The following is a 25,886-nucleotide window of genomic DNA, read 5'->3' on the forward strand; positions in this document are numbered from 1 at the left end:
TCAAGTGTTTATCATGAGAAATATGCAGACATAAATCATTAATTCAACTCAGAAATGTTTGAAACGACAGAAAGTGTTCTTAAAATTGACGAAAAATGTCAACTCGATTCGATATGTTTCGTCACAATGACAGTTTTGGGAGATGAACTTTAAATTTTTGTCATTCTTCGGAGTAATTTTTCATTTCATCTCCTGCAAGGGTCAGTTGAGATATTTTTGAAAACAATGTCATAATATTGAGAAATTTTCGTAGAGCGAAGACCGGCAACATTCATTTTCATCATACTTTCATAGAAATCATGGAACGAAAATGACCCTAATATTCTTATCGATTGCAAATGTTATCAGTATGTTTCTTTTTTTTTTTCTTCAATGTTGATCATTATAGGAAAAGTCCTATATGTTTTTTGGGTGAATAAATTGGTGATTTTCTTGATAAATAACAAGCTGACAAATTAGTATATTGTTCAACAAGTGAGAAAAACGACATATTTCTCACGAGCGGAGAAGTTTGTTGGCCGCAAATCAAGCGAGTGAGAAATATGTCATTTTCTCAAGCATTGTACACTATACTTTTTCTACGGTTGCGTTGTTTTCAAGTATGAACATTTAAATACATATATAATAATACTTGTATGTCATTAACTCATTTTCATATTCTATTCAAAATAGTAATCAACAGTTATATTTGAACAATTTTATAAAGTAATTCCTGGTAGGTCATTTTATTTCAACATGTTCGGTAATTGAAATATTAGCTGCGGTCGAAGTTGAAGTTGATGGGGAAACGTACTGAGCTTTCACAGCATTGTTGTGTTCAGGTTCTAATGACCCTGGAGGCTGAATGGACTCTACTATACTTTTTTAAATTTTCATTTTGTTACCTATGGAGTTGTCGATATAAGATTCAGCAACATTGCTGGTTTTCCAACCCCCATGGCGTTTTAAAGTTGAAAGATATGTCCCTGCGTTAACTAAAATAGTCGCAGATGACCTTCGGATACAGTGGCCAGTATATAATTCAGGGTTCGGTAATTGCAAAAATTTTGCTATTTCTTTCGTCATGGTGCCAAATTTATTTATTCTCACAGGCTGTTTCGTACATTTTCAATTTTTGTAACTAAAAAAAAACCTTATTTCATCTGTGCATGGTCGAAGCTTCACATACGTTTTGTAAATTTGGTAGAATTCTCCTGTGACTGTGACAAGCGGGTAATTTTAATTAAAAGACCATGTCATCAATTTTTGATTTTCAAAGTTCACCACAACGGCATGCCCCTGTTAGGCCAATAGCTAAAGCAGCCTGAAATCAAAACCAAACATTCATTATTCGTTTGAAGGTGGTTAACAATGTTTCGTGGTTCATCTCATTAGTTCGAAGTTACATTGTCTAATATGATATAAATTAATTTGAAATCCCTGAAAAAATCTGTGAAAACAAATTAAAAAGATTAGCTAAAAAAATAATAATAACAATAACAATTATATTAAGCGAAAAACTGAAATTACAATGAAATTGTAATTTCACCTTGGCTGAATGCGTTGTTGGACAACATATATGCGAGGAGAAACCAGCAAATTCGCAATAGCAGAGCATGTTTGGACTCATCAACATAACATCAAGTTGGCTCAAGCTGAAATCATCCACAAGGAGGAACACTGGTTCAGGAGGAAATTCAAAGAAGCTGCATATATGTTGTCCAACAACGCATTCAGCCAATCTAGCGTAGAGATACGTAACATATGGAAACCTTTAATCAAGTGGAACGCGACTAACTCCCACCAAACGGTCAGCTCCCGCTTAAACCAAGAGGGGATAGGTGAAAACACACGAATGACCTATAAATAGTCAGATCTCGGAGGAATAAGCCCAGTTATCATCCGAACACAATTGTGGAGACTAACAATCGAAACGTCATGAAGTAACTTGGTTTGGAATCTTTTAATTCTTTAATATTCAATTTTTGTTATTAATTTTTTTTCAGCTCGTGTTCATTACTTTATTTTTTGTTTGTAGCTTGTATGTTATTTCATTGTGATTTCAGTTTTTTGCTTAACATAATTGTTTTTGTTATTATTATTGTTTTAGCTAATCTTTTTAATTTGTTCTCACAGATTTTTTCAAAGATTTCAAATCAATTTATATCATATTATAGACAATGGAAGTCCGAACTAATGAGACAATTTATTTTTCGATAACCATTTAAAAATTTTCAATTCATACTTTCATCAGCAAATACTTTTCATCAGGTGCATCTTTTAAAAATTGTTGGATTTCTTCAGAAGTTAATGTTTTTGGCCGTTTTGGAGCACATTTTTCAGATTTGCAAATTTTTAATGTATTTAATCTCAGTGCAATCATGATCAATGAACCTATTCCTGAAGTACGAAAAATCACTCACTGGCAGCTCTAGTAGTTCGGTAGGGACAAACACTGCCTAATTCTCATATGAACATATGGTAGAGTACAATTAAAAAAGAATGTTTTTAACAGAAGAAGATGTTCCTGGAGCAAAACAAAAATTTGCAACTGTGAAGGACAACAATGTTGTAACATTAAAACGTTGGCTTGCATGCCATAATTTGAAAGTAACTGGAAAAAAAAGTGAATTAATAGACAGGTTAGTATACAGACTCTAGTGAAAGAGTAGCGGTAGATTCAAACTGTAATAAAAGAAATTTGAAATAATTATAAATTTCAGATTTATTTCCTAGTGAAATATGAATCAAATGTAGATGGTAATGAAATAAATTTAATTAAATATAGTAAGTAAATATAATTTAATAAACAATTGAGATTATATCTCATGTTAATCAATGGTAATTAACTATGAAAAATTTACTATTCATTTCATGTTTAGAGCATACATATGAATATTTATTTAATTTTTGCCCCGTTATATCCACTCTCCCCGAAGCATGTATCCATTTCTTACATCTAACCTCATTATTATGGTATAAAAAACATGTTTTCTTCCGGATATCGTTTATCCGACGTACAATTCGCAAATGCTTTGTTAGCATTATCTTAGCACAAAATAATTTTTTATCCGATTTATATTTTTAAATAATAAATTAATATTACGTAAATAACACTATTTTACATGTGAATAGTTTATCGTTTGTCCCTACTACTAGTGCTGCCTCTCGTGACACGTTTGCTGTACTATTCTCAGGAAGAAGGCTCATTGTACTTCTCGATAGGGACCGGAAAAAATCAGCCTTCTTGGAATAATTTCACTAATGTATCAAACAGATTCGGATTTGTTTAATTTCGAAGCGTCACATTCCCCCGCCGGCCCACTTTATTTTAAAACACGCTGTATGTATATGCATCGAGTTACACAACAAGAATTGAATAATTTTCACAAATATGAAAACTTTCACAGTTAGCCGTGAGCTACATATCCTTTTAACACTTGAATAATTACGATGATGGTTACGTTGATGGTAAACATATATTCAAATTTAAACCAAGAATTTCGAGTGAAAACTACGAAAACGCAAAAGGGCCAAATATTTTATCATACGTTTCTTAAAAATTATACAGTATCATCCCCAAAGTATGCACCATAAGGGAAAAACCCTTATCGACAAAATGTTATTCTTGATAATAGTTTGTGCATCCCCTAAAACTGAACATGCACCGACAAAATACAGTAAATCACACGTAATATACGAGAAGCCTTCAAATATCTGATTTTGACACAGATTTTTCCCGAGATTTTTCGAAATAAGAGTATTTTACTCTTTTTTCGAAAAATCTCGGGAAATGTTATTTGGAAAAGTTGTTCGGCATTAAAAAATACATCTATATTTCAAGTCATGGCCAACTAAGCGAAGTTTTATTTTTTTACTATTTTTTTTTATATGGGGACTACGACAATTTATCTTAAAAGCCCGCAATATTACAAATCACACAACTATGGTGAAATTATTTTCGAAGAGTTTGGGGCAAAGTTATTTTTATTTTTTGTTAACACCGAAAATCACTCAAAATCGTATTGTACTGTAACAGCAACTTAATATTCAATGTTATCAAATCACAGAACATCAAAATAAAATAGGTATTTCGGAACAAACTCATTGATTTTCTGGAGATGTCCTTGTCCAAAATAATTCTCGAAAATAATCTCCAGAAAATCATTGAGTTTGTTCCAAAATACCTTATAAATAAAAATAACTTGCACCAAAAATTTTTAAAATTATTTTACTCTTCAAAATAATTGACCGTGGTTAACATCATAGTTGTGTAATTTGTGATATTGCAGACTTTTAAGATGAACCGTCGTATACAGGATGCTGTCTATTTATCGTTTCTGCATATTTTTATTTTCATAGTCCCCATTTGAAAAAAATGGGTAAAAAAATGAAACTTCACTGAGGTGGCCATGACTTGAAATCTAGATGAATTTTTCAATGTTGAACAACTTTTCTGAATAACATTTCCCAAAATTTTTCAAAATAAGAGTGCTTTACTCCTGTTTCGAAATCAAATATTAGAAGGCTCCTCGTATATTACGTGTGATTTACTGTAGTTTGTTGGTGCATGTTGAGTTTTAGGGAATGCACAAATTTCTATTAGGAATAACTTCTTGTCGTAAAACCCTTAATAAATAAGTTTCCCATATGGTGCATACTTTGGGGATGACACTGTACTTTGAGACTCGAAATTTCAACGTTAATCACTAAATTACGGATACATACCCGAAATTTCGACTTTTATCTCGTAGCTTCCAAATAACAACTCGGAAATTTCGAGACTGAAATCAAAATTTCGAGTTTCAAGGTCATAATTTCCAAAAAACAAGTTTCATAATACATCATTACGATCCAACGAACATACAAGATTTTTTAATTTTTACAATGTTTCGTGGTATTTCATCAGTTCGGACTTCTATTGTCTAATATAATATAAATTGATTTGAAATCCCTGAAAGAAATTAAAAGAATAACCGAAAATAAAAATTTCATTAGAACAAAAAACTGAAATTACAAGGAAATAACATACAAGCTACAACCAGAAAATAAAAAATTGAAATATTGATAAAAGCAGTATCTGCACCAGAAATCCAACCACCATCAATCGACTAAGAGAGGAATCATCAAGACTCTAGTAGACGTTGCTTTCGAGCTCTGTAATACAAAGGAAGGTCTCGAAAAAGAAATAGGCATCATCAAAAATGACCTTCAACGGAATGGTTACTTCAGAGTGATGGTAGAACAGGCTTTAGCTAGAAGACAGCAAGAGCTTCACAAGGAAGAGAAGCCGCCACAACCAGTACTTGTACTTCCCTACATCAGATTATCGGAAAGGATAAGAAGGATTATAACATTAGGACCTGTTTCAGATCTGGGAACACTATCCGTAGCAGCCTCACAAAAACCAGGCCACCAAACGCGGACTGCGATTCCAAGAATTGCATTTACCGGATACCCTGCGAGTGCGGAGAATCATACATCGGTGAAACTAAGAGGCCATTAAAAGTTCGCATTACTGAGCACAAGAAACACACACAGCGAGGAGAAACCAGCATATCTGGAATAGCAGAGCATGTTTGGACTTATCAACATAATATCAAATGGGCTCAAGCTGAAATCATCCACAAAGAGGAACACTGGTTTAGGAGAAAATTCAAGGAAGCCGCGTATATGTTGTCCAACAACGCATTTAGTCAAGCTAGGTAGAGATACGTAACATGTGAAAACCTCTTATCAAGCGAAAAACAACCAACGCATGCCAAACGGTTATCTCCCGCTGAAACCATTGAAGCGGAAAGAGGAAAGAGGGGATAGGTGAAAGGTGAAAGCATCCGAATGACCTATTAATAGTCAGATCTCGGAGGAATAAGTCCAGTTATCACCGAAGATGATTGTGGATACTAACAATCGAAACGTCGTGACGTAACGTGGTTTGGAATCTTTTAATTTTTATTTTTATTTTTCATTTTTGTATGTTATTTCCTCATAATTTCAGTTTTTTGTTTTGATAAAATTGTTATTTTCGGGTAACCTTTTTTTTTTCAGGGATTCCAAATCAATTTATATTATATTAGACAATGGAAGTCCGAACTGATGAAATACCTTAGTATAGTCTCCAGTGCTAACATGGCGAACGATAAGCAGGAGTTGACAACTGCTCCCAAAGATTTACTCAAAAACTGCAGTAATTGCAACGACAAATTAAAGATTAGTAGTGTATGTGAACTGTGTAAACTTCCACTACATATCAAATATGGAAATGGCATAACTATTGATGAAAAAGTTATGATTTTATCATGTCTTAAATGTTCTGAATCAGTCACCAGCAGTGAAGTTCATTCCGAGAACATAGATTTGGACTCATACAATTCGTCGGTAGAGACAATTTTGGGTAGTGCCAATTGCTCGGATTTGAGGTGTAGTGAACTACGGAAATAAGTAGTGTTATTGAGACAAATGGTTGAACATATGTCTGAAAGGATCAAGCTCATGAGTTTTAAGATTGGTGTTTTGGAAAGCAATGTTCCTCATTCGAATCCAGAAGTTATCAACGCAAATCTACCAAGTGATAACCACACCATCTTGGATGGTAACCATCAAACACCTACTAATGGAAACATCTATGTCGAAAAATGGGAACATGTATCCCATCATAAGAAAAGAATGAAAACCATAACACATAATTCTGTCAAAGAAATTTCCACAAATTAAATACCGTTGATATCTAGAGAACAGGTAGCATCTGCATTGCACGAAGCTGAATCTAATATCGAATCTCAAAAATTCATACAGTCCGAAAAAAGAGAGAAAACATTTCTGAGGTTCAAATAAACCAATTGTAGGAAAATCGCAGAACTGTTCCTCTGCAGGAATTGCTAATACCTGTATGTACAAATTGAAACCTTCCACCACATCTGAGGAACTTCTTCAGGATATGAAGGACTCTTTTCCTGAAGCCCAAATCGAAAAAATCAATTCGATGTTCCCACAGCTGTACTTCTCCTTTGAGGTTTGTATAAATCAGTGCAATCTTGATAAAGCTTGGGACGAATCTGTCTGGCCCATGGGAGCACATATTAGGAGGTTTTTTCTCAAGAAAAAAAGAATACCTGTCGAAACATCATGATAACAGTATTGTGAAGCAAAATTTCAAGACTTCTGACGATGCCAATGTGAGTATCTTTCACTTGAACGTACTTGGACTTTTTTTAAATTCTTCACTTTTCAACGTCTTTGATTTTATCATTAACGAGGTGGAAAATCAAAATTTTTTCAACGGAAATCTTTTTTGAAGGCTTTCAAAAAAGCTCCAACGAATGAAAAAAATGTGAGGTTTTTAGTTAAAAAATTATCAGGGTTTTTATGTAAATTTAAAACTTGTAAAAATTAATTAATTGACTAAAGTATATCTAAAGAAATCGTCACGGGTCAGCGCTTGTGGGACGCGCATTGCCCACTTTTAGCGCTATGTCCGTCTCTGAATTGAAATTATAAATATTGGTGATGGAGTTTCGAAAGGTGGAATTTTTTTTGTAAATTTCTCCTCTTTAAGGATCCTTTGATATTTTCCGAGATATTTGCAAAAAACCAAACCCCCCCTTTTTTACAACTTTTGCAATTTTTTGAGCCCCTCTTGACCTCTTGAAATGTTTTAAAAAGTTTCTAGAGGTAATTCCGAATCGAATGAGTTCTGCATCATAATTTTCGGTGCCTTTGGACAGAAGTTCCAAAAAAAAGATCTTGTGACCCAGACTTATGTCCTTGAGCTTCATCAGCGATTCGATTTTCTTCAATCTCGGGGCCAAATTTGATGGAAACGATGACTGAGGCATGTTGCTTTTGCCCAAAAAAATATAAACGAGTAAATAAAAGTCATGTATTGTTTTTTCATAATAGGTACCGGACATTTTCTTCGTATTGCTCCTCGCGAGCGGAGCATAACCTCAAGACAATACTCCTTATTGACCACACGACCACATTGCAAGGACTCCTGGTGCATAACGCCACGGTATTCGAAAAAAACAGTGAGAAAAACCTTGACATTTGATCGAACTTGAATTGCTATTTTGGTCTTTACTCTCCTGAGCGATTGGTCTTTGGTTCCGATGTCATAACCATATACCCATGGTTCCTCACCAGTTATGACCCTTTTACGAAAAACTGGATCGCCGTTGACATCATTCAACAAATACTGAGCGATGCTCATGCGACGGCTTTTTGGTCAAAATTTAGCAAATTTTGGAACAAACTTTGCTGCCACACGCTTCACACCCTACCGAAAAACTTGCAAGGCATGAGTCAACCAATATGCCCACATCCTCAGCAACTTCTTTAATAGTGATTCAACGATTCTCCATAACAATTTTCTTCACTTTCTCAACATTTTCATCGGTGCTGGGGCATCCTGGCTGATCGTCGTCATTTACATTACATCTTCTCTACCTACTATGAAAACTTGTACCACTTGTAAAAAATAAATTTCAGACTACAATCACCGTTATCCACCGTCAACAATCCGGGTGTTTTGAGCACCTAATTCAATTTTTTACCCAAAATTTGATGCAAAATCTTTGATGCATTTTTTTCGCTAGCAGAAAATTGCCGAACACACAAAATACTTTTAACTTTAAGCCTCTCATCAACTAAACATGCTAAATATCTGGAACTGTGAACATATGTACAAGATGAGTGTACCAACATGTAAAAATTAAAAAAATCGCGAATCGAATGTACGTGGCGCGCAAAATTGAAACATCTACCTTATTTCTTTAACAGACCTCGTATATTGCCCGATCCTTGATACTATCTTGTGAAGTTTGAATTGAAGTTATTTATTGAGTGGAGAAATATTTATGAAACTTAATTTCCAATAGTAAAAAAATATCCCATTCATATCCTGAATCTCATGTTCTTCTGTCACGGATTAAAGATAAACCTGTTGGTTCACCTGAAACTGTGTCTACTGCAGGAAAAAATTCAATTCAATTCAATTTTCATTATTACTTACTATTACCCTAGAGAATGATTCTTCCCGCCAAACATCATACAAACTCAATCAAAAGCAACCTACATGGTGGAATAACACGATAATGAAAAATAAAAACAAGCAAAATCAAAATGCACCTTACCTGGTTTGAATTTTATCTGCACTGCCACGTTAGTGTCTTTCCTAAGCCTGCAAGGCGGTTTTTTGCAGTTTCCAATTTGTACACGGTTGCTCAAATCATCGATAGTTCTACCTATAAGAAATATATTCGAAATAATCTATTGTTTTCAAAAATGAAGCAAGAATTACCATGAATAATAATAAATATCAATTTATCAATAATCGCTGTTTGTTTGTGCTGTTGTGTGCTGATCTCAAAAACGGAAAAATACTATAAAATTCTATACATTTCATTTGAAGGTGGTTGACAATGTTTCGTGGTGCTGTCTAATCTTCTGATATATAAAAATGGATGTTTGTTGGTTTAAGTAGTTCATTAGTCCCGAAATTTATGAAAAACCACGTTTTTATGAATGAAGTATATCATCTCTCTTAGGATCGGTTATCACAAAATCTGAGCAGGGGAAAAGAGATATTTTACATATAGCCCACCGCATTCATGTTTTCTTACAGACTACAAGAAACCATGTCCACGGTTATATAAAAGTTTTCGAATGAAGAACTTCAAATCAGTGAATTTTCAAATCGTATATGATAATATAATGTAAGTAATTCATGTGTAATGTCTGGTGCACGTTTATCTGAAGAATATTGTATGAGAATTGTAACTTTGCACCAGCAAGGGTGGACACAATAGCATATAACAAGAGAACTAAGTTTTATCCAGAGCACGGTTTCTAAGGTAATATAAGAATGTGGGCATGTTCACGAAATGCACCGAAGCGGTCGGAGAAGATGGACAACACACCGTCAGAATTGGTACCTGTTGCAGTATGAACACAGGCACCCCTTTGAAACAGCACAAGGCTATAGAAGACATTTCCAAAGACATTTCCAAAGAACGAATGGCAACAATTTGTGAAGCCGCACGATTCGTAAGCGTCTTCATACTTTTATGGACACCGAGAATAAATGCCGCACACAGACGAAGACGATTGAACTGGTCAAGAACCCATTCACAATGGAAGCAATGTCAGTGGCGAAATACCATGTCTTCCGATGAGAGCCGTTTTGGGCTTATGAATAATGGTTACCGCATTCATGTTTGGAGACCAACAGGATATCAGCGTCGACTGAATTTGCGTTTGAATATCAATCCAAATCAACGTGGAAGCATTATGGTGTGGGTTGGTACCATCTATGGAACACGAAAACAACTGATAATTGTTTCCAGGACAATGACGGGGAAATTTTACCTTCAAAATGTCATTTTGGATGTGTTTCCGAAACGGCATAGGTAATGATATCGTATTTATGGATGATAATAATAATAATAATAATAATAATAATATTCATTCGTTCATAACGATCATAACATGATGACATAGAACAAGTCAATAATAAAAATAAAAAATAAATATGATAGATAAAATAAAATAAAATCTAAATACATAGATAGAAAACCCCGTTGATTGAAACAGTCGATTATGTGATTGAAACCGTAGGTACATCAAAATTAAATATAATTATGAACTGAGCCACATTTGGTAATTGTGTTGGCATTATAATCAACCCATGAAGTCATTAACCAATTATACATTACATAGGATCTTTCAAATACTCATCAACAGAGTAATAGGCTTTGTCAATTAAAAGTTGTTTCACATACTGTTTGAATTCTCTCAGCGACATTTCTCTAACATGAGGTGACAATTTATTAAATAATTTGATACCCATATAAAAAGGTCTGTGAATTGGTATTTCCAATGAAGTTGAATTTCTTGTACTGTATTTCTTTCTATTCAATGGAGCAAACAATTGTCTGTCTGATTTTACAAACATCAGTATCTGGTAAATATAAATGCAAGGTAAGGTTAAAATTTTTAGGATTTTGAATAGTTCTTTACAGCTCGTGCGTCTACTTACTCTTTGAATATTTCTGACAGCTCTCTTTTGTAAAGTAAACACCTTTTGCGCTTCACTAGATAAACTCCAAGCTGATATGCTATATGAGATCAAAGAGTGAACATGTGCATGATAAAACATAAGTAATACAGATTTGTCCACAATTTTATTAAGTTGATACAGGCAATAGCACATTGGTGATATTTTTTTGCACATTTCATGAATGTGATGATTCCACTTACAATCTTCTGAGAGGTTAAGTCCCAAGAATTTAACTGATGTTACTTGTTTTAACGAACCATTTGATGCTTTTAAAAGTAAGTTGTGATCATACCCTTTTGGTGCATAACTAAATCTTACAAAAGAGGATTTTTTATCATTGCAAACTGATTTATTTTTGGAGAACCAATCCTGTGCTTTCAATATTTCTATATGAGCAGAGTCAACTGTAGCGGAGATGTTTGGTCCATTTACCAGTAAGGTTGTATCATCTGCGTACATTACAACATCACCTGCAAAATCATTGACATATATTATATAAAGCAATGGTCCCAGAATAGAACCTTGTGGCACTCCCATGGTATAATTACGGTGAATAGACTTAAAGTTGTCTATCTCAACATATTGTGTTCTATTGCCCAGGTAACTTTCAAACCATTTATATGGAATGCCCCTAAATCCATACTTTTCTAATTTATCTAGTAGGATTTTATGGTTAACCAAATCAAATGCCTTACTAAGATCCAAGAAAACACCCAGGGTTCTCTTTCCTTCATCTAGATTATTATATAGTTCATTAAGAAATGTTATTATGGCATGCGTTGTTGACCGCCCTCTTCTAAAGCCAAATTGATTTGCATTAAAGAGTTTATGAAGATCAAAAAAAGAAATTACCATGTGTGCCACACACTTTTCATGAACTTTTGCAAACACACTGGGAACAGTGATAGGCCTGAAATTTTCAACCTGAGTTTTATCACCTGTTTTATGTATGGGTTTTATTTTACCGACTTTCAGAATTTCAGGGTAGATTCCTTCCTCCAAAGAGCTGTTAATCACACAAGTTAATGGTTTAACAATATATGTTGAACACTTTTTTAACAGACAAGAGCTAATATCATCATTACCAGTAGTATGTGTAGTTTTTAGATTACTTATTATACGTGTTATATCTGTTTCTAGAGCAGGTTTGAAGGAAAAAGTAAAAGGATTGAAATCTTTAAGTGTGAGTTCATATAATGGTTCTTTTATATTGTTCGAAAGTATTATTGGAATACTATTAAAATACTCAGCAAAATGATTTGTTATTATCTGGGTGTCCTGAACAATATTGTTATCTATATTCAATTGAATGGTATTCGATCTCATCTTTGAATTTTTATTTGTTCCTATTATATTCCAAGCAGTTTTGGCTTTATTTTTAGAGTTGGCAATCAGGCTATTATTATACTTTTTTTTGCTACATTTAACAGATGTTTGTATAGTTTCTTATATTTTTTATAATAGGCTTTGAAATTTTCATTTCCTGTTAGAGTTAGGGCATATATATTCTTCAAATTTTTGCCGGAAATTAGTGAACCTTTTGTTAGCCATGGTTTTTTTTTGAGTTAATCTATGTTTTGGTTTCGCAGTTTTCAGAGGAAAAGCAATATCAAAAAGGTGTTTAAAAGTTTGAAAGAAGACCTCAAATTTTTCATTTGCGTTTCCTGTACAGTGATACATATCCTCCCAATCTTCATTATGTAATAATTATAAAAAGTACTCAATATTGTACTGGTTATTAAGATCTCTAAATTGGTGCAGGGGTGTTGTTTGAATGGCTTCATCAGAATTAATGTCAATATGAATTAGTTGGGCATTTTGATGATCACTGAGGTAATTATCAACCACCTTGCTATTATATAAACCTATGTCAATATTCGTGCAAATATTATCCAGACAATTACTTGCTCTTGTTGGAATGTTGATGGTTGATGAGATATTATATGAACTAAGAAGATCTCTTAAGGAGCTGAGGTTTTTGGATTCATCTATAAAATTCATATTGAAATCTCCACACAGTATGAGATTAGGATTTTTATATTTTTCTATTAAGTTCTTAATCGTTTCCTCAAGATTATTTAGAAAAATGTCAAAGATCCCATTTGGACTCCTATAAACTACTATTACTAAAGTATTCAACTTACAATTGTTCAATACACCTAAATTACATCTAATTGCTGTAACTTCAAAATCTATTTCAACAGATTTGGTTTTCACTGTTTCGAAATTTATATTATTTCTAACATAAATGCCTACTCCTCCATGCAATGATTTTGTTCTACAAGAAAAATTAGCATTTTTAAAACCATCTAATCTAAGAGATGAAACCTGATTGTCACGAGCCCAATGCTCAGACACACAAAATATGTCACACTTGTTTTCTTCTAAAAAAATTTCCAATTCCAGCAATTTGTTAATGCCCCACCACATCGAACAGTGGCTGTGCAAAACGCTCTGGTAGAAGTAGGAAATGCAAGGATTGATTGACTACCGAACTCACGAGACATGAATCCGATAGAGCATGTTCTGGATTACATTTCGAGGAGGAAGCATACCAGAAATGATCCACCTGACAGCTCAGAACCGTTTCGAAATGCTATTTTATAAGAGTGGAACAACGTTTATCTGCATGTTATCAACAACCTCATCGACAGCATGGGTAGACGTGTGAAAGCCTGCAGAAGGGCTAGGGGAGGCAATACATCCCATTGAAAGAAGTATAACAACTATTATGTACACTTTTCGTTTCATACAGTTTGAGGGTTCTCGTAGTTATTTCCTTTTGGTCTAAATATTGAAAAATAGAATATCGTTTGTTTGTTACATTTATTGACTTATATTCATCACCTATGGATCATTTTTCCGATAATTGAAAATCGAATTCCTTCAGAGTATCATTCCTTGAACTGGGCTGAAGCGGACAACAACCAACAGATTGTCATCACCCCATCTGCCTGTGAACGGGATAACCAACCGCATATCTGAAATTTGCCCAATTCCTCGTATAAGGAAAGGAAACTTTTCAAATATATAGACTTTATGTCGATCATAGACACTACCTTGCACTGACGAGTGGCTAAACAGCCCGAAACCGGTCTGCAAGTGTGTTCCAATCATTGAAAATCCATTGCGGCAGTTGTATCGCTATCTGCATATACAGGCATAACTTCAGTGAAGAATCCTGCACTGACACGCCGGATATAATCCAACGTATTAGACAGGGGAGTAGTTGATCATATTTTTGATGGCCATTCATCTTCACTTACCACTGCACTTTCCATCATTAAACGAAAATGAGGAATACTCCCAAAGAAAAACAGAGAGAAAATAACTACAAAGCAATGTCTATCCAAAATTTAAAACAGGGACGCAAAATTGTATTGGTAACACCATTTAAATCTCAAAACCGGCTGAACCAATTTTCATCGGTCGTCAGGCTTCCACTAAGCTGAAATGCAATTCAACTGCGAAATTTTACGAATCAATCCGCTGCAGTTGAAGAAGAAATCGTACGAGAGAAGTGTCGTTCGTGTTCAGCGTTGTCAGGTCTACTGTCTTTTCAGTGGATTTCCTGTTTTGACATTCAAACTAATGTCAATACTGTCTGCAAGTTTAAATATATAACGATTATTAAATTATTGTAAATAGTAGAAATCACCAAGAATGTATCAGAAATCACCAAGTATATCTCCTACTGTTTTTTTTTTTTAACAAATTCAGCAATCATTCCTTATATTAAACCTACTCTGAGCATGAGAATAACTTGGAAACACTGACGTGTTAGTATTACCCGACTTTGTGCTTCACAAACACAATTTAGAAAAGATAATATCATGTCGCGACACAACATCAATTATTTCCAAAGAGGTACGAAGTTTGCAGGTCCGTTGTGTCGTCAATGTTCAGTTCAGGAACTGATCGCGATTTGAGTATTGAAATTCGATATTGATAAATTTTTGTTATTTAAAATCTGTTTTTCCGTTATTCAGCTAATAGTAATAACGAGTGTGATAACAACGCAGACTTTTTCCTGTGTAGTGATTCCAATAGCGCTGGAGAACAATGCGAAAAAGAGATACCAGTGAATGAGATTCGGATGCATTTGAATATTGAAATACAGAGTATGTTTCAATGTATTTGAGAATCTACATATCAAGTTTGGTTTCGAGTAAAGAAAAATATATACGACTGTTACAAAAGCAATGAGATTTCTTTAATTAAAATCTTAGGGAAGAAATTGATTGATTGAAATTTCCGGCCATAACGTGAGCTGCTGTGACAAAACTCTTCAGAAACGGATAAAGAAACTAGGATTACTCTGTTATTTGGATCCCTATCATTACTCACATAGTCAGCAGTGAAGGATTCGTGAAAGATGAATTGATGGTGTTTGAATCGAAGAAAAATGGGGATTATCATCAAGAAATGGATGCCATAGTATTCGAAGAATGGTTTGAAATCATACTTGTGAAATTTCCGCAGGGATCCGTAGTAGTAATGGATAACACTTCACTGTCACTGAATGACATCTAGCACATAAACATTACCAGATTCAAAGCACTCGTTCACAAAGATAAAATCTTCTCTGTTCTGATCGTAAACTAGAATAGTTTCTATAGAAGATGCAAGCTAAGAGAGGCAGTGAGAAAACACGAATGCGGTGGGCTATATGCAAAATATTGATCTCTTGTCCCCTGCTGTTCACAGGCATCTTGACATGGTCGGTAACTTTCAGAAAGAAGGTGTGTTTCAGAGTGATTCTCTCAGCTTTATTATTTTCTGTAGATGATTAATGCTATCACCTTCTCCTTTGTGAAGTACTTATGGATACTACTACGACACTTTCAGAGGCCAGAGGGAGCGAAGCCACCCTTTCATTTCATATGTATAGATAATCTCAAACTTCACACCACAGTGGAAAAGGGTGTTCATGAATTCTTGGGGGTAGTGGAAAAGTACATATATGCTATTTTCATGTAGTTCGTGAATAACAGTCGCCAATTCATTTCTTTCATGAAAAATCAATATTTTCTCATTTGAAAATTGTATTTTGAAGATATCGATTGGTGCTGAAAAGAGCTGAACAAATTGGATGAACGCATGTGGGACAAAACCTTATAAATGAATGATTACAAAGTGGGTTTTGCTTACCTATTTTATGGTACAAGATAAGTTATTATGAATTTGAAATTTAAACTCATATCATTCTCAAACCAGACCATTGGCTATTGATGATTTAAATGGGAATTGAGGTACCTATCCGTTGTTTTTTTATCTATAAACACTCATTCAGAAAGGTTTTTTCCGTTAATAAATCAAAACGTTCAAGCAGGCAAATTTTTTGTACTTCGCACTTAAATTATCAACAGGTGTTTCTACTATTTACATTGAATCCAAAAATTTGGTCTTCTCTGTCAATACAATTTAATGGTTGAAATTCAGTTTCTATATTTGTTTTCAATTCACTGACACTACATGTGAAATATGGCTCAGTATTTTTAAATTTCTACCATGAAAAGTCTTTACTCACCCAAATTCGGGCACTGCCTAACTTCGGTGGCCAAAACGTAAGAAACCACACACAAAACCGCCAGAACAATCTTCATTTTCCAGAATTATATAAATCCGTGGCACAATTTCACAAGACCTAATCTGGTACAGCCGTTACTCAAGTATGTAACAGCTAAAACCGAGATTACTGTACTGGAGGCGCAACTCTCTCTTGAAGAATGGACTCGAGTATCGCTGAACAATTCTTTTCTGAAGCGGCCTTCTAGTGATCTCTTTTTAAGACTTCCGATACCGTGGCTGATTTGTATTCATCTGACGATAGTACAAAGGTGTCTTGTTTCACTAGATTTCACTGGAAGGGGAACATGTCATTATAGCACCGGTCGTGTTTGACGACTTAATGAGGTTATAATTAGGACCTCTGGTTAACAATTTGAATCTAGTGAAATACATTCTTCAAAAAAATGTATTTACAATGTGTTAGATTTCACATAAGTTGGTAACTTCCTTGTCATATAATAGACCTGAATTTAAAAAAAACAGGCATTACCATCTTTTTTTCACACAAGAATATACGGGGTCTGTTCAAAAATTAAGGTGAATTGTCAAATTTTGTATGATGCGAACTCTCAATTAGCGATTTTTTTGTTTTTTTTTCAATATTCGTTCATTAGTCTCGAATTTATCAGTTTGTTGGTGAGAAGTATGAAAGTAAGAAGTATTTTGCGTGTCCGGCGATTTTCTGCTTTTGAAGAAGTTTCATCAAAAATTTTGCATCGAATTTTGTGTAAAGTATGGAATTAGGTGCTCAGAAACTCTTGAAATGTTGACAGTGGCATACAGTAATTGTACGCTGAATCAAAACGTTAACGAGTGGTGTAGTCGAAGTAAACGAAATTGTGCACACTCAAAGTTGGCGGCACTCTCAAATGCCAAAAAAGCAGTACATGGACGTGGACCACGTGGACTGTAGAATTGGAGGTTAGTATTGGATAATTTTTATTACCCGAGTTTTATGATTGGCTGAAGAGTCATATAATTGAATTTGAAGTTATATTACGATGACGAATATAAATCGAGGAATGCGGGGATGGTTATCGCCGTCATGTCATTAATGTTCAGTTCAGGTGCTGATCGCGATTTGAGTGTTGAAATCCGATATTGGTACAGTTATAATCACTTAAAATTTTTGTTATCTGTTTAAAATGTGGCGTCCTTCAACAACGCATACTTTTTCCGGTGCGACGCGTTACTTTCACGAGACCGAAAGGATTTTCAATAAACGTTTTCCGAATCGTCCTATCTGTAGAAAATATTTGAGGGAACCTGTATCCAAATTCACAACTACCGGTAGTGTACATTACAAAAAAGCCCCCAGGTCATCCGTCCATTCAGGAAGAACAGCAAGTGCACATTATAATTGGTGAGATGGTAGTGAATCCTGAACAGTCTACTTATTCCGTCGCGAATGTTTGTGAGGTGTCTCGTTCTACTGTGTGGAGATTTTTGAAGAGGAATAGGTATCATTTATACAAAATTAAAATGGTACACCAACCACCTGAAGAAGTTGACCCTGCTCGAAGAACCTAATTCTGCGAAATCATGACGGAAACCACTGCAAGGCATCCTACTTTGCACAATATTTGTTTTAGTGACGAATGTACATTTTTTCAATCGGCAATGTTCACAGACAAAGTTACCGTTGTTGGAGTGGCACTAACCCATTCCGAGAAACATAACCAATATCCAGAAAAAATTAATGCTTGGGCATTAATATCGGAAAACCATTTTGTAGGACCTCTATTTATTGGTAAAAATTCAACAGGAGAACTGTATTTGAATATGCCGGAAACTACTGTTGACCCTCTCATCACTGAAATCGTCGAAACGAATCCCAATGAATTCGATATGGATATTGTATTCCAACAAGATGGAGCACCACCACATTACTCTAGACAAGTAAGAAACTATTTGGATACTACTTTTTCCGGTCGTTGGATTGGCCGTCGAAGTCCTACAGAATGGCCAGCCCGCTCGCAAGATTTGACACATTTGGACTTTTTCATGGGAATATTTGGAGCAAGGTGAACGAAACTAAACCTGCCTCAATTTTGGATATACGGCAGAGAATAATAAAGATTTTTAGAGATATTGACGTTACTGTGTTCGAAAATGTTTGGCGTGAAATATCTGATAGGCTCTTCATATGTCGAGAAGTTCAAGGCAACCATTTCGAGCATCTTCTCAAGAGGCCTCACGCTCATTACCCCATATTATGTAGTGAAATGTCAATGTATTCAGGCAATTATTAAATGTTCCGCCATTTTGTAGTATTTGAAAATATTGACACTATATTCTAGGGTTGTGAAGCATTTGTCAGGAGCTTCAAAAAGATGTATCACAAGACCCCCCTTTCCATTTAATTTTTTCCCAGATGGCGCCCAGTCACCATCTTGAATGTTTCATCTGTCTATTTCCCTTCAAAATAAAGTATTCATGTATTAATTTCATTATCCCAAATTTCAGTTTTTTGAATTAACCCGTTCAAAAAATAAAAGAAGGGGGGGGGGGAATTGAAGATGTATATTCAAAGAATCAACCCACTAAAGGAAATCATCAGTAACTTCTAAACGAATTTGAAGCTTACAATTTTTTGAAGGTCTGTGCCTGCAAAGCCATTCTCAAGTGCTGATACCGACCCAAAAAAAGGACTCTTATTTGTTTCTTATTACTTTCAATTTCGTTTTCTTGCTCAATTTTGTATAATATTGGGTCTTTCATTAGGCGCTTTCTATGAGAGCAGTCAAGCCCTATTAGCCTTGAACAGACAACGTATAACCTCAGAGCTAGTACTAGAGTGTCACCAAGATTTAGCCAAGAACTCGGTAGATAATAACATTATCCTGAGGTGGGTTAAAGGGAACGACAAGAGTGAAGATAATCGCATTGCCGACTCTTTAGCCGAGGAAGCGGCTGGACTAAGAATTTTAGAACCCAGTGGCACCTACGGCCTGACGACTTCGACAATTGCGGAACTAGTCAAATGTTACACTCATGCTCAATCCTCAAAGAGATGGGACGAAACCAAAGGATGTAACCTTGCCAGGATCACCTTGGGTGACCCTGGGAAGCTGGCGCCGAAAAATATCTGGCAATGACCAGGAAAAATCTACGCCTAACAGTAGGATTTCTGACTAGCCACTGTCAACTATGGAAACACCTTTATAATATGGGGCTAGTGGACACACCTCTATGCAGGATGTGTGAACAGGAAGATGATACTGTCAGGCTTGTCCTGTGCGAGTGCCCGGAGTTACCGTTAATAAGAGAGTGTGTGTTCGGCGAGTCTTGGCCTACACCTGCCGATATCAAGGAGATGTCTCCCAGTGACCTGTCCACCTTCCTAGAAAGAACAGGCTGGACGATGACCTAGGAGGACACTTCCTCGGGAGGATGTACAATGTGTCACATGTGGCCTAAGTGCTGTGGGCTCACACTCACCATCCCTACTCTACAGATACAGAATACAGAGGCGCTTTCTAAATCTAAATAAAATAAAGTGTGAATGAGACATCATCGAAGTTTTTTATTAGTTTGAAAAACCTATTGATGCCATCATGTGTGGAATATAACATCGTTCAAATTTCATTACTCTGGCCCATAAACCAGGCTGAATTTGGCATTAATCACCGCCTTTGTTTGTGGCATATACGTGCGACTCAAAAAAAAAACAGAATCGCACGATTTTGGTGGCCAGTTCACATCACCTCCACGGGAGATGATAATGCCCTCGAATCGCTCATGCAGAATATCCAATGTGGCATAAGCTGTATGGCACGTAGTTTAAACCATATGGTTGGTGACCAAATCATTCAATTCAGACCGAAAAAAGTTGGTAATTATCAAAGAAATGGATCGATAAAGCCGCTAGCTCAAAATACACACCAAACAGTGATTTTTTCGGGATGCATGGACACTTTTGGATCTCATGTGGACGGTATCGTTCCCTCCTCGGAAATTTTGTTTGTCCACATACTCATTCATTCAGAAATGAACCTCATTGCTGAAGATGATTTTTCGATAGTTGCTCTATCGACAGTTGCTCTAGAGCCCAATAAGCGAACATACGTCATAGTCTATGATCGTTGACCTTCAGTTTCTGGGTCAGTTGAATTTTCTATGGGTGCAGGTCCAAGTCACTATGCGAAATTCGCCAAATTGTGGTCCGTGAAAGGCCGATTTTTTGTGAGCGACGCGAAATCGACTGCTTCGGATTGTCTTGCAAACTCTCTGAAGATGATTTTTTGATAGAAATTAGGGTCAGTTGCTAACTACTCCAGAGCCCAATCAGCAAACATACGTCGCAGTCTATGGTCGTTTTTCTTCAGTTCCTGGATCATTTGAATTTTGTACGGGTGCAGGCCCAAGTCACGACGCAAAATTCGCCAAGTTATGGTCTGCGAAAGGCCGAATTCTTGTGACCGACGCGGAATCGACTGCCTTAGATTCCTTCGCTCACTCTCACGGACAGTCAGTGGTGGAGTTGAAGGCAGATCTTGCTCTTCGTAGACGTACGAGTGTTGGTCAACCGTTTACAAAACCAGTGGACTCAAATTTATCCACCACATTTTATTACTTGCACGTGTTGTTAAATGATTCATCCGTCATGGTGATTTGGCAAGACAGGCTGAATGAATGACAACTAATTTGACAGATGTAGCTTCGAAAAGATGGCCGTTATCAATTGTCAAATTACGGAAGTCCCTGTTGAAAGACCCTATATATGGAAACATCATTTCATTCTCCATAGTTGATTTCTTTTTGTCAGTAAAGACCGTTTCTTCTTTGTCATCAACAGGACTCTGTTCAGAAAATAGCTGTCAGTTAGTCAACAGACACTAGACACTGATCAAGCCGAAACTGAGGTCCCCGGTATACAGTACAATCGCAATTTCCACACATTTTAAATTACAGAGCATCGTCAAAATATTCTTGTAGGTCATAAAAAGCTTTATCACTTAATAGTTTTGTACATTTCTTTCTGAATATGATAAAAGGATTCTCTTTGATTCCATTGGGAAGTTCATTGTATATCCTAATTCCATTATATATTAACGAGTTTTGAACCAAACATGATTTTCGAATTGGTAGATTCAGTGGTACGTGGTACGTGGCTGAAGCTGCAGATTCACAGTTCTCCCTATTTTTATGTATAATTGACACGGTTTCCAATATAAATATTGAAATAATCTATGTTCTCGAAAAAGGGGTTTACATGAATCCCGCCATTTCGCTTTATATAAGTACCTGGTAGCTTTTTTCTGCAAGACAAAAACCGATTGCATTAGTTGTTTACTGCAAACACCCCAAAAGGGTATACCATAACTTAGATGAGAGTCAATTAAGGCATAGAACACTACTTTCGCTGCAGCAAACCCCAGTTCCTTTGAGAAGTTTCTCAGTGCGAAACATCCTAATGCCAATTTTTTGTTGATGTGTGCAATAAGCTGAGAGAATTTTAAATTTTCATCTAAATAAATTCCCAAAAATTTCAAAGAGGAAATATTTTTTATTGTGTTATTGTCTAGGGGAAATGCTTATATATTTTTTTTGCTGGTATTCAGTGATGAAAGATTCGAGTCAAACCAATTCTTCACTTGTTTCATGTCTTGGCACATTTTGTTAAGCAATCTGTTTTTGTCCTTGTCATGCCACACTAATGTGGTGTCGTCAAAAAATAAGTTGAATATTTCTGTAATCGATATGTTTGTTGAATCATTAATATATAACAGAAAAAGTGTAGGACCTAATACAGAGCCTTGAAGTACTCCACAATTTATCTCTTCAACGTCCGAGTTAGATGACGTTCCTACAAATTGATTTCTATTAGAAAGGTATCAACTATTCCAAATATGACTGTTGTCCCTAAAACCATATCTTGTGAGTTTCCGAAGCAATGTGCTGTGATTGACACAGTCAAAAGCTTTGGATAAGTCACAAAGAACTGCTGCAGTGGCTTCCCCTCTGTTGATTCCATTATACACCAATTGCAATACTGTTGATATAGCTTCACTTGTACTCTTGAAATTCTGAAAGCCATGCTGATGTGCACTCAATATCCCATTACTGGTTAAAAATTCCATTATTCTTTTTTTTACTAGTTTTTCAATTATTTTTGCTATGGTTGGGATGAGCGATATAGGCCTAAAGTTTGCTGGGTCTTCATTGTTGACGCCTTTATGGAGAAGAATGACAACCAAGGTTTTGAGAATTAAAGGAAATGTTTCTTGCTCGAAGGAGTTGTTAATCAGTTCAACAAGTATATTGAGCGCAGTCTCAGGAAGACTTTCGAGAATTTCAACAGAAATGTCATGAAGGCCAGATGATTTCTTACTTTTTATGTTTCCAATCACCTCTTTCAATTCATTCATACTGATGTGGTGTAATGAAAAGGTAGTGTCTACATAGATATCACTGAGATACTCAAGGGGATCTTGAGGAGGTATGATGTTTTGACTGATTTTTTTTGCGACGGAGCAGAAATAGCTGTTTAGAAGGTCCGACTTTAAGGATGTATCTGTTGTGTTTGTATACATATTTTTTCTCTGAGTTCGTTGATAATTGACCAGTTTTCTTCAGCTTTGTTGTCTGCTTTCGTAATTCTGTTACTATAATACAAGTGTTTTGCAGCCCTGATTACCTTTCTATAGACCTTCCTATAATTATAAATTGATGGATGTATACGTTACTACGTGGTAAGAGATCATACTGAAAAGAGAAATGAAAATTTCTATGTTTTTCACCACTTTCAATTGTAACTAACGTTAAAATCCGGAGAGTAAATTAAATCGATTTGATCATTCAACAGGTTGCACCCGCAATGTTCATGCTTGTAAATTTCCTAGGATTCTAAATAATTGAGTTTGCAACCCTTCCTTGCATAGTGCAGAATTTCCGTATCGTTTAGATTCGGAAACTTGTGATTGCATGCCAAGGAATGGTTTGGAAACGTCCAATCGTTTTTTCCTAGTCTGAAGAACCTTTCATGCTCAGCATACCGTTTTTGGAAATTTCGTCCGCATTGTCCCACATAAACACTATTACACTCCGGACACTTAAGCTTATAAACTCCAGATTTTTCCAACTTGTCGACCTTATCTTTGGCATTGTAAAGGAAATGAGATAACGTGGCATGTGGTCTGAATGCTACTTCCACATTGTTTTTTCTGAAGAAACCAGCGTTTATTTCTGTTCTTTCTTCAAAATATGTTAGCGTTACCCATTTCTTGATTTCTGGTTGTTTGATCTGAGGATATATCAATCTGTAAGTGAATTTCCTTCTTTGTTTCCTGACTAACTTTCGGATAGTATCTGCGTTGAAACCATTATTATGACCTATCTGTGAAATTGTATCAATTTCCGTAGCTAGATTGTTAGCAGACAAAGGCAGTGAGAATGCCTTGTGCAACATTGAATTGTAGGCTGCTAATTTATGACTGTCTGGATGGAAAGAATCGCTTGGCATGTCTTTATAGCTAGGTTTTCTGAAAATCGGACTCAAATTTATTCTGTTTGTGTGTAATGGCCCGGTCTAAAAAATTTATTTGTTTCTCTATCTCTGTTTCGAGTGTGAACTGAATGTTGCTATTGAGATTGTTCATGAATGTCATAAATTGGTTCAGCTGTCGTGTAGTACCTCTGAAACAGGCAAGAATATCGTCTACATATCTGTACCGAAAATAAATATGTTTTTTACCCAGGTCGGAGTTTACTATAGTGGTCTTCAAGTTGTTCATACATATGTCTGCTAAAAGTGGACTAAGGGGTGAGCCCATTGGTAAACCTGAATCCTGTTTATAGAATTTGTTTTCGAACTGTAGGTAGCTCTGATTCAGGCACACATCGAAAGCTGTTGAAACTTCAAAGGAAGTGATATGGTCAACTTTGACTTGATCTAATATGTCTACACTCGTTGTACGGTATGTTGGAGAACATACTCTTTACATCGAATGAAACTAAAATTGAATTATGTGGCATGGTTTGGTTCCTTATGTTTTCTACTGAAGTCAGTGAATTTTTAATGCTGTGAGGTGGGACGAAATTGGTAATATTTTTGAACAACTTGTTAAGACGTATTCCTAGTTCTCATACCGGACTATTTATATACGAAACTACCGGTCTTATGGGGTTATCCTCTTTGTGTGTTTTTATCAGGCCATACAGTTTAGGGCAAGAGGGGTTCATGTTGGTGATTCTCCGTTTCTGTGATTCCGTGAAAATGATCTTAGTATCTAAGAGGAAATTTTTCAGTTCAGTTTGAATATTATTCGTCGGGTCTTTCTTGATAACAGTAAGGTTTTCATCTCGAATGACTGACTCAATTTTCTGAACATATGCTTCTTGTTCAAGGATAACTATGGCATTCGATTTATCAGCTTTCATGAGAACAAGATCATTATTTTTTATTTTTTGTTGTATAGTTTTTATCATGCCGGTTTATCTACTGTCTGATAAAAAGAATGGATGATTCTGAATTACTTCATTTATCTTGTATGCCCGTATATCTCTATTATCTGTCTGTTTCAATGCAATAGCTGCATCTGTTATCAACGTATCCAAACTATTTTTATTAATTATTGTTGGTGTATATTTCGGCCCCTTGTTAAATTCTACTTTGGTCAATTCAATGATTCTTTCGCTGAACTGGATATCTGGTTCGACTGATTCGCTGTGTATGATATGTTGTTGTTCCTGTGTTAGTGCCCTAAGTTTCTTGAGTTGAGTTTGGTACTTCCGGTATATGAAATCGCTAATTGTAGACCTAACTTGGTCATAAAAAATGTCAAATTCTATCTGGTGAAGTTTATAAGTGAGTTCCGAGTGTAATACCTTCAAATAATGTTGCAGGATATTCCTTTTTGAGAACAGTGTCCTGCTCTCTTCTTTCAGCCAGATCACTCGTGCTTTCATTGTCGCCTTCTCCGCTGCTGGTGTTTTTGTCCTGGTCCTGATGTTAATGTATTTCGGGTTAATTTTTCTTCTCAGGCATTCTTGAATGAACCATAAATTCTGCGATGCATGCAACCACAATTTTCCGAATCTGAACGCTACGGAAATTCTGCACTATGCAAGGAAGGGTTGCAAACTCAATTATTTAGAATCCTAGGAAATTCACAAGCATAAACATTGCGGGTGCAACCTGTTGAATGATCAAATCGATTTAATTTACTCTCCGGTTTTTAAATTGGCACATCCGCATTATGAACTGTAAATTGAGGTACTCAATCAAGTACCTGAAGGGTATATATTGGCGAATGTAATGAATCATTGTTAGTTCCTT

At 35.6% G+C, this 25,886-nt stretch overlaps 1 protein-coding gene across 1 annotated transcript in view; it reads right to left on the bottom strand.

Moving 5' to 3' along the window:
• The window catches only part of LOC111510015 (NPC intracellular cholesterol transporter 2 homolog a), a 30,065-nt gene extending 13,195 nt beyond the window's left edge, over positions 1 to 16,870 (bottom strand). The window contains exons 1-2 of the mRNA XM_023165872.2: positions 16,566 to 16,870; positions 9,111 to 9,221 (exon numbers count right to left, since the gene is read on the bottom strand). Coding sequence (XP_023021640.1) covers positions 9,111 to 9,221; positions 16,566 to 16,641 — 187 coding nt within the window. The 5' untranslated portion in view covers positions 16,642 to 16,870. The remainder of the gene's footprint in view (positions 1 to 9,110; positions 9,222 to 16,565) is intronic.
• Positions 16,871 to 25,886: the final 9,016 nt, after the last annotated feature.

The sequence above is a fragment of the Leptinotarsa decemlineata genome, unplaced genomic scaffold, assembly GCF_025532065.1.
Source record: "Leptinotarsa decemlineata unplaced genomic scaffold, Ldec_3_MD MMD2_tig00078422_RagTag_RagTag, whole genome shotgun sequence".
In the NCBI taxonomy this organism is placed as follows: Eukaryota; Metazoa; Arthropoda; class Insecta; order Coleoptera; family Chrysomelidae; genus Leptinotarsa; species Leptinotarsa decemlineata.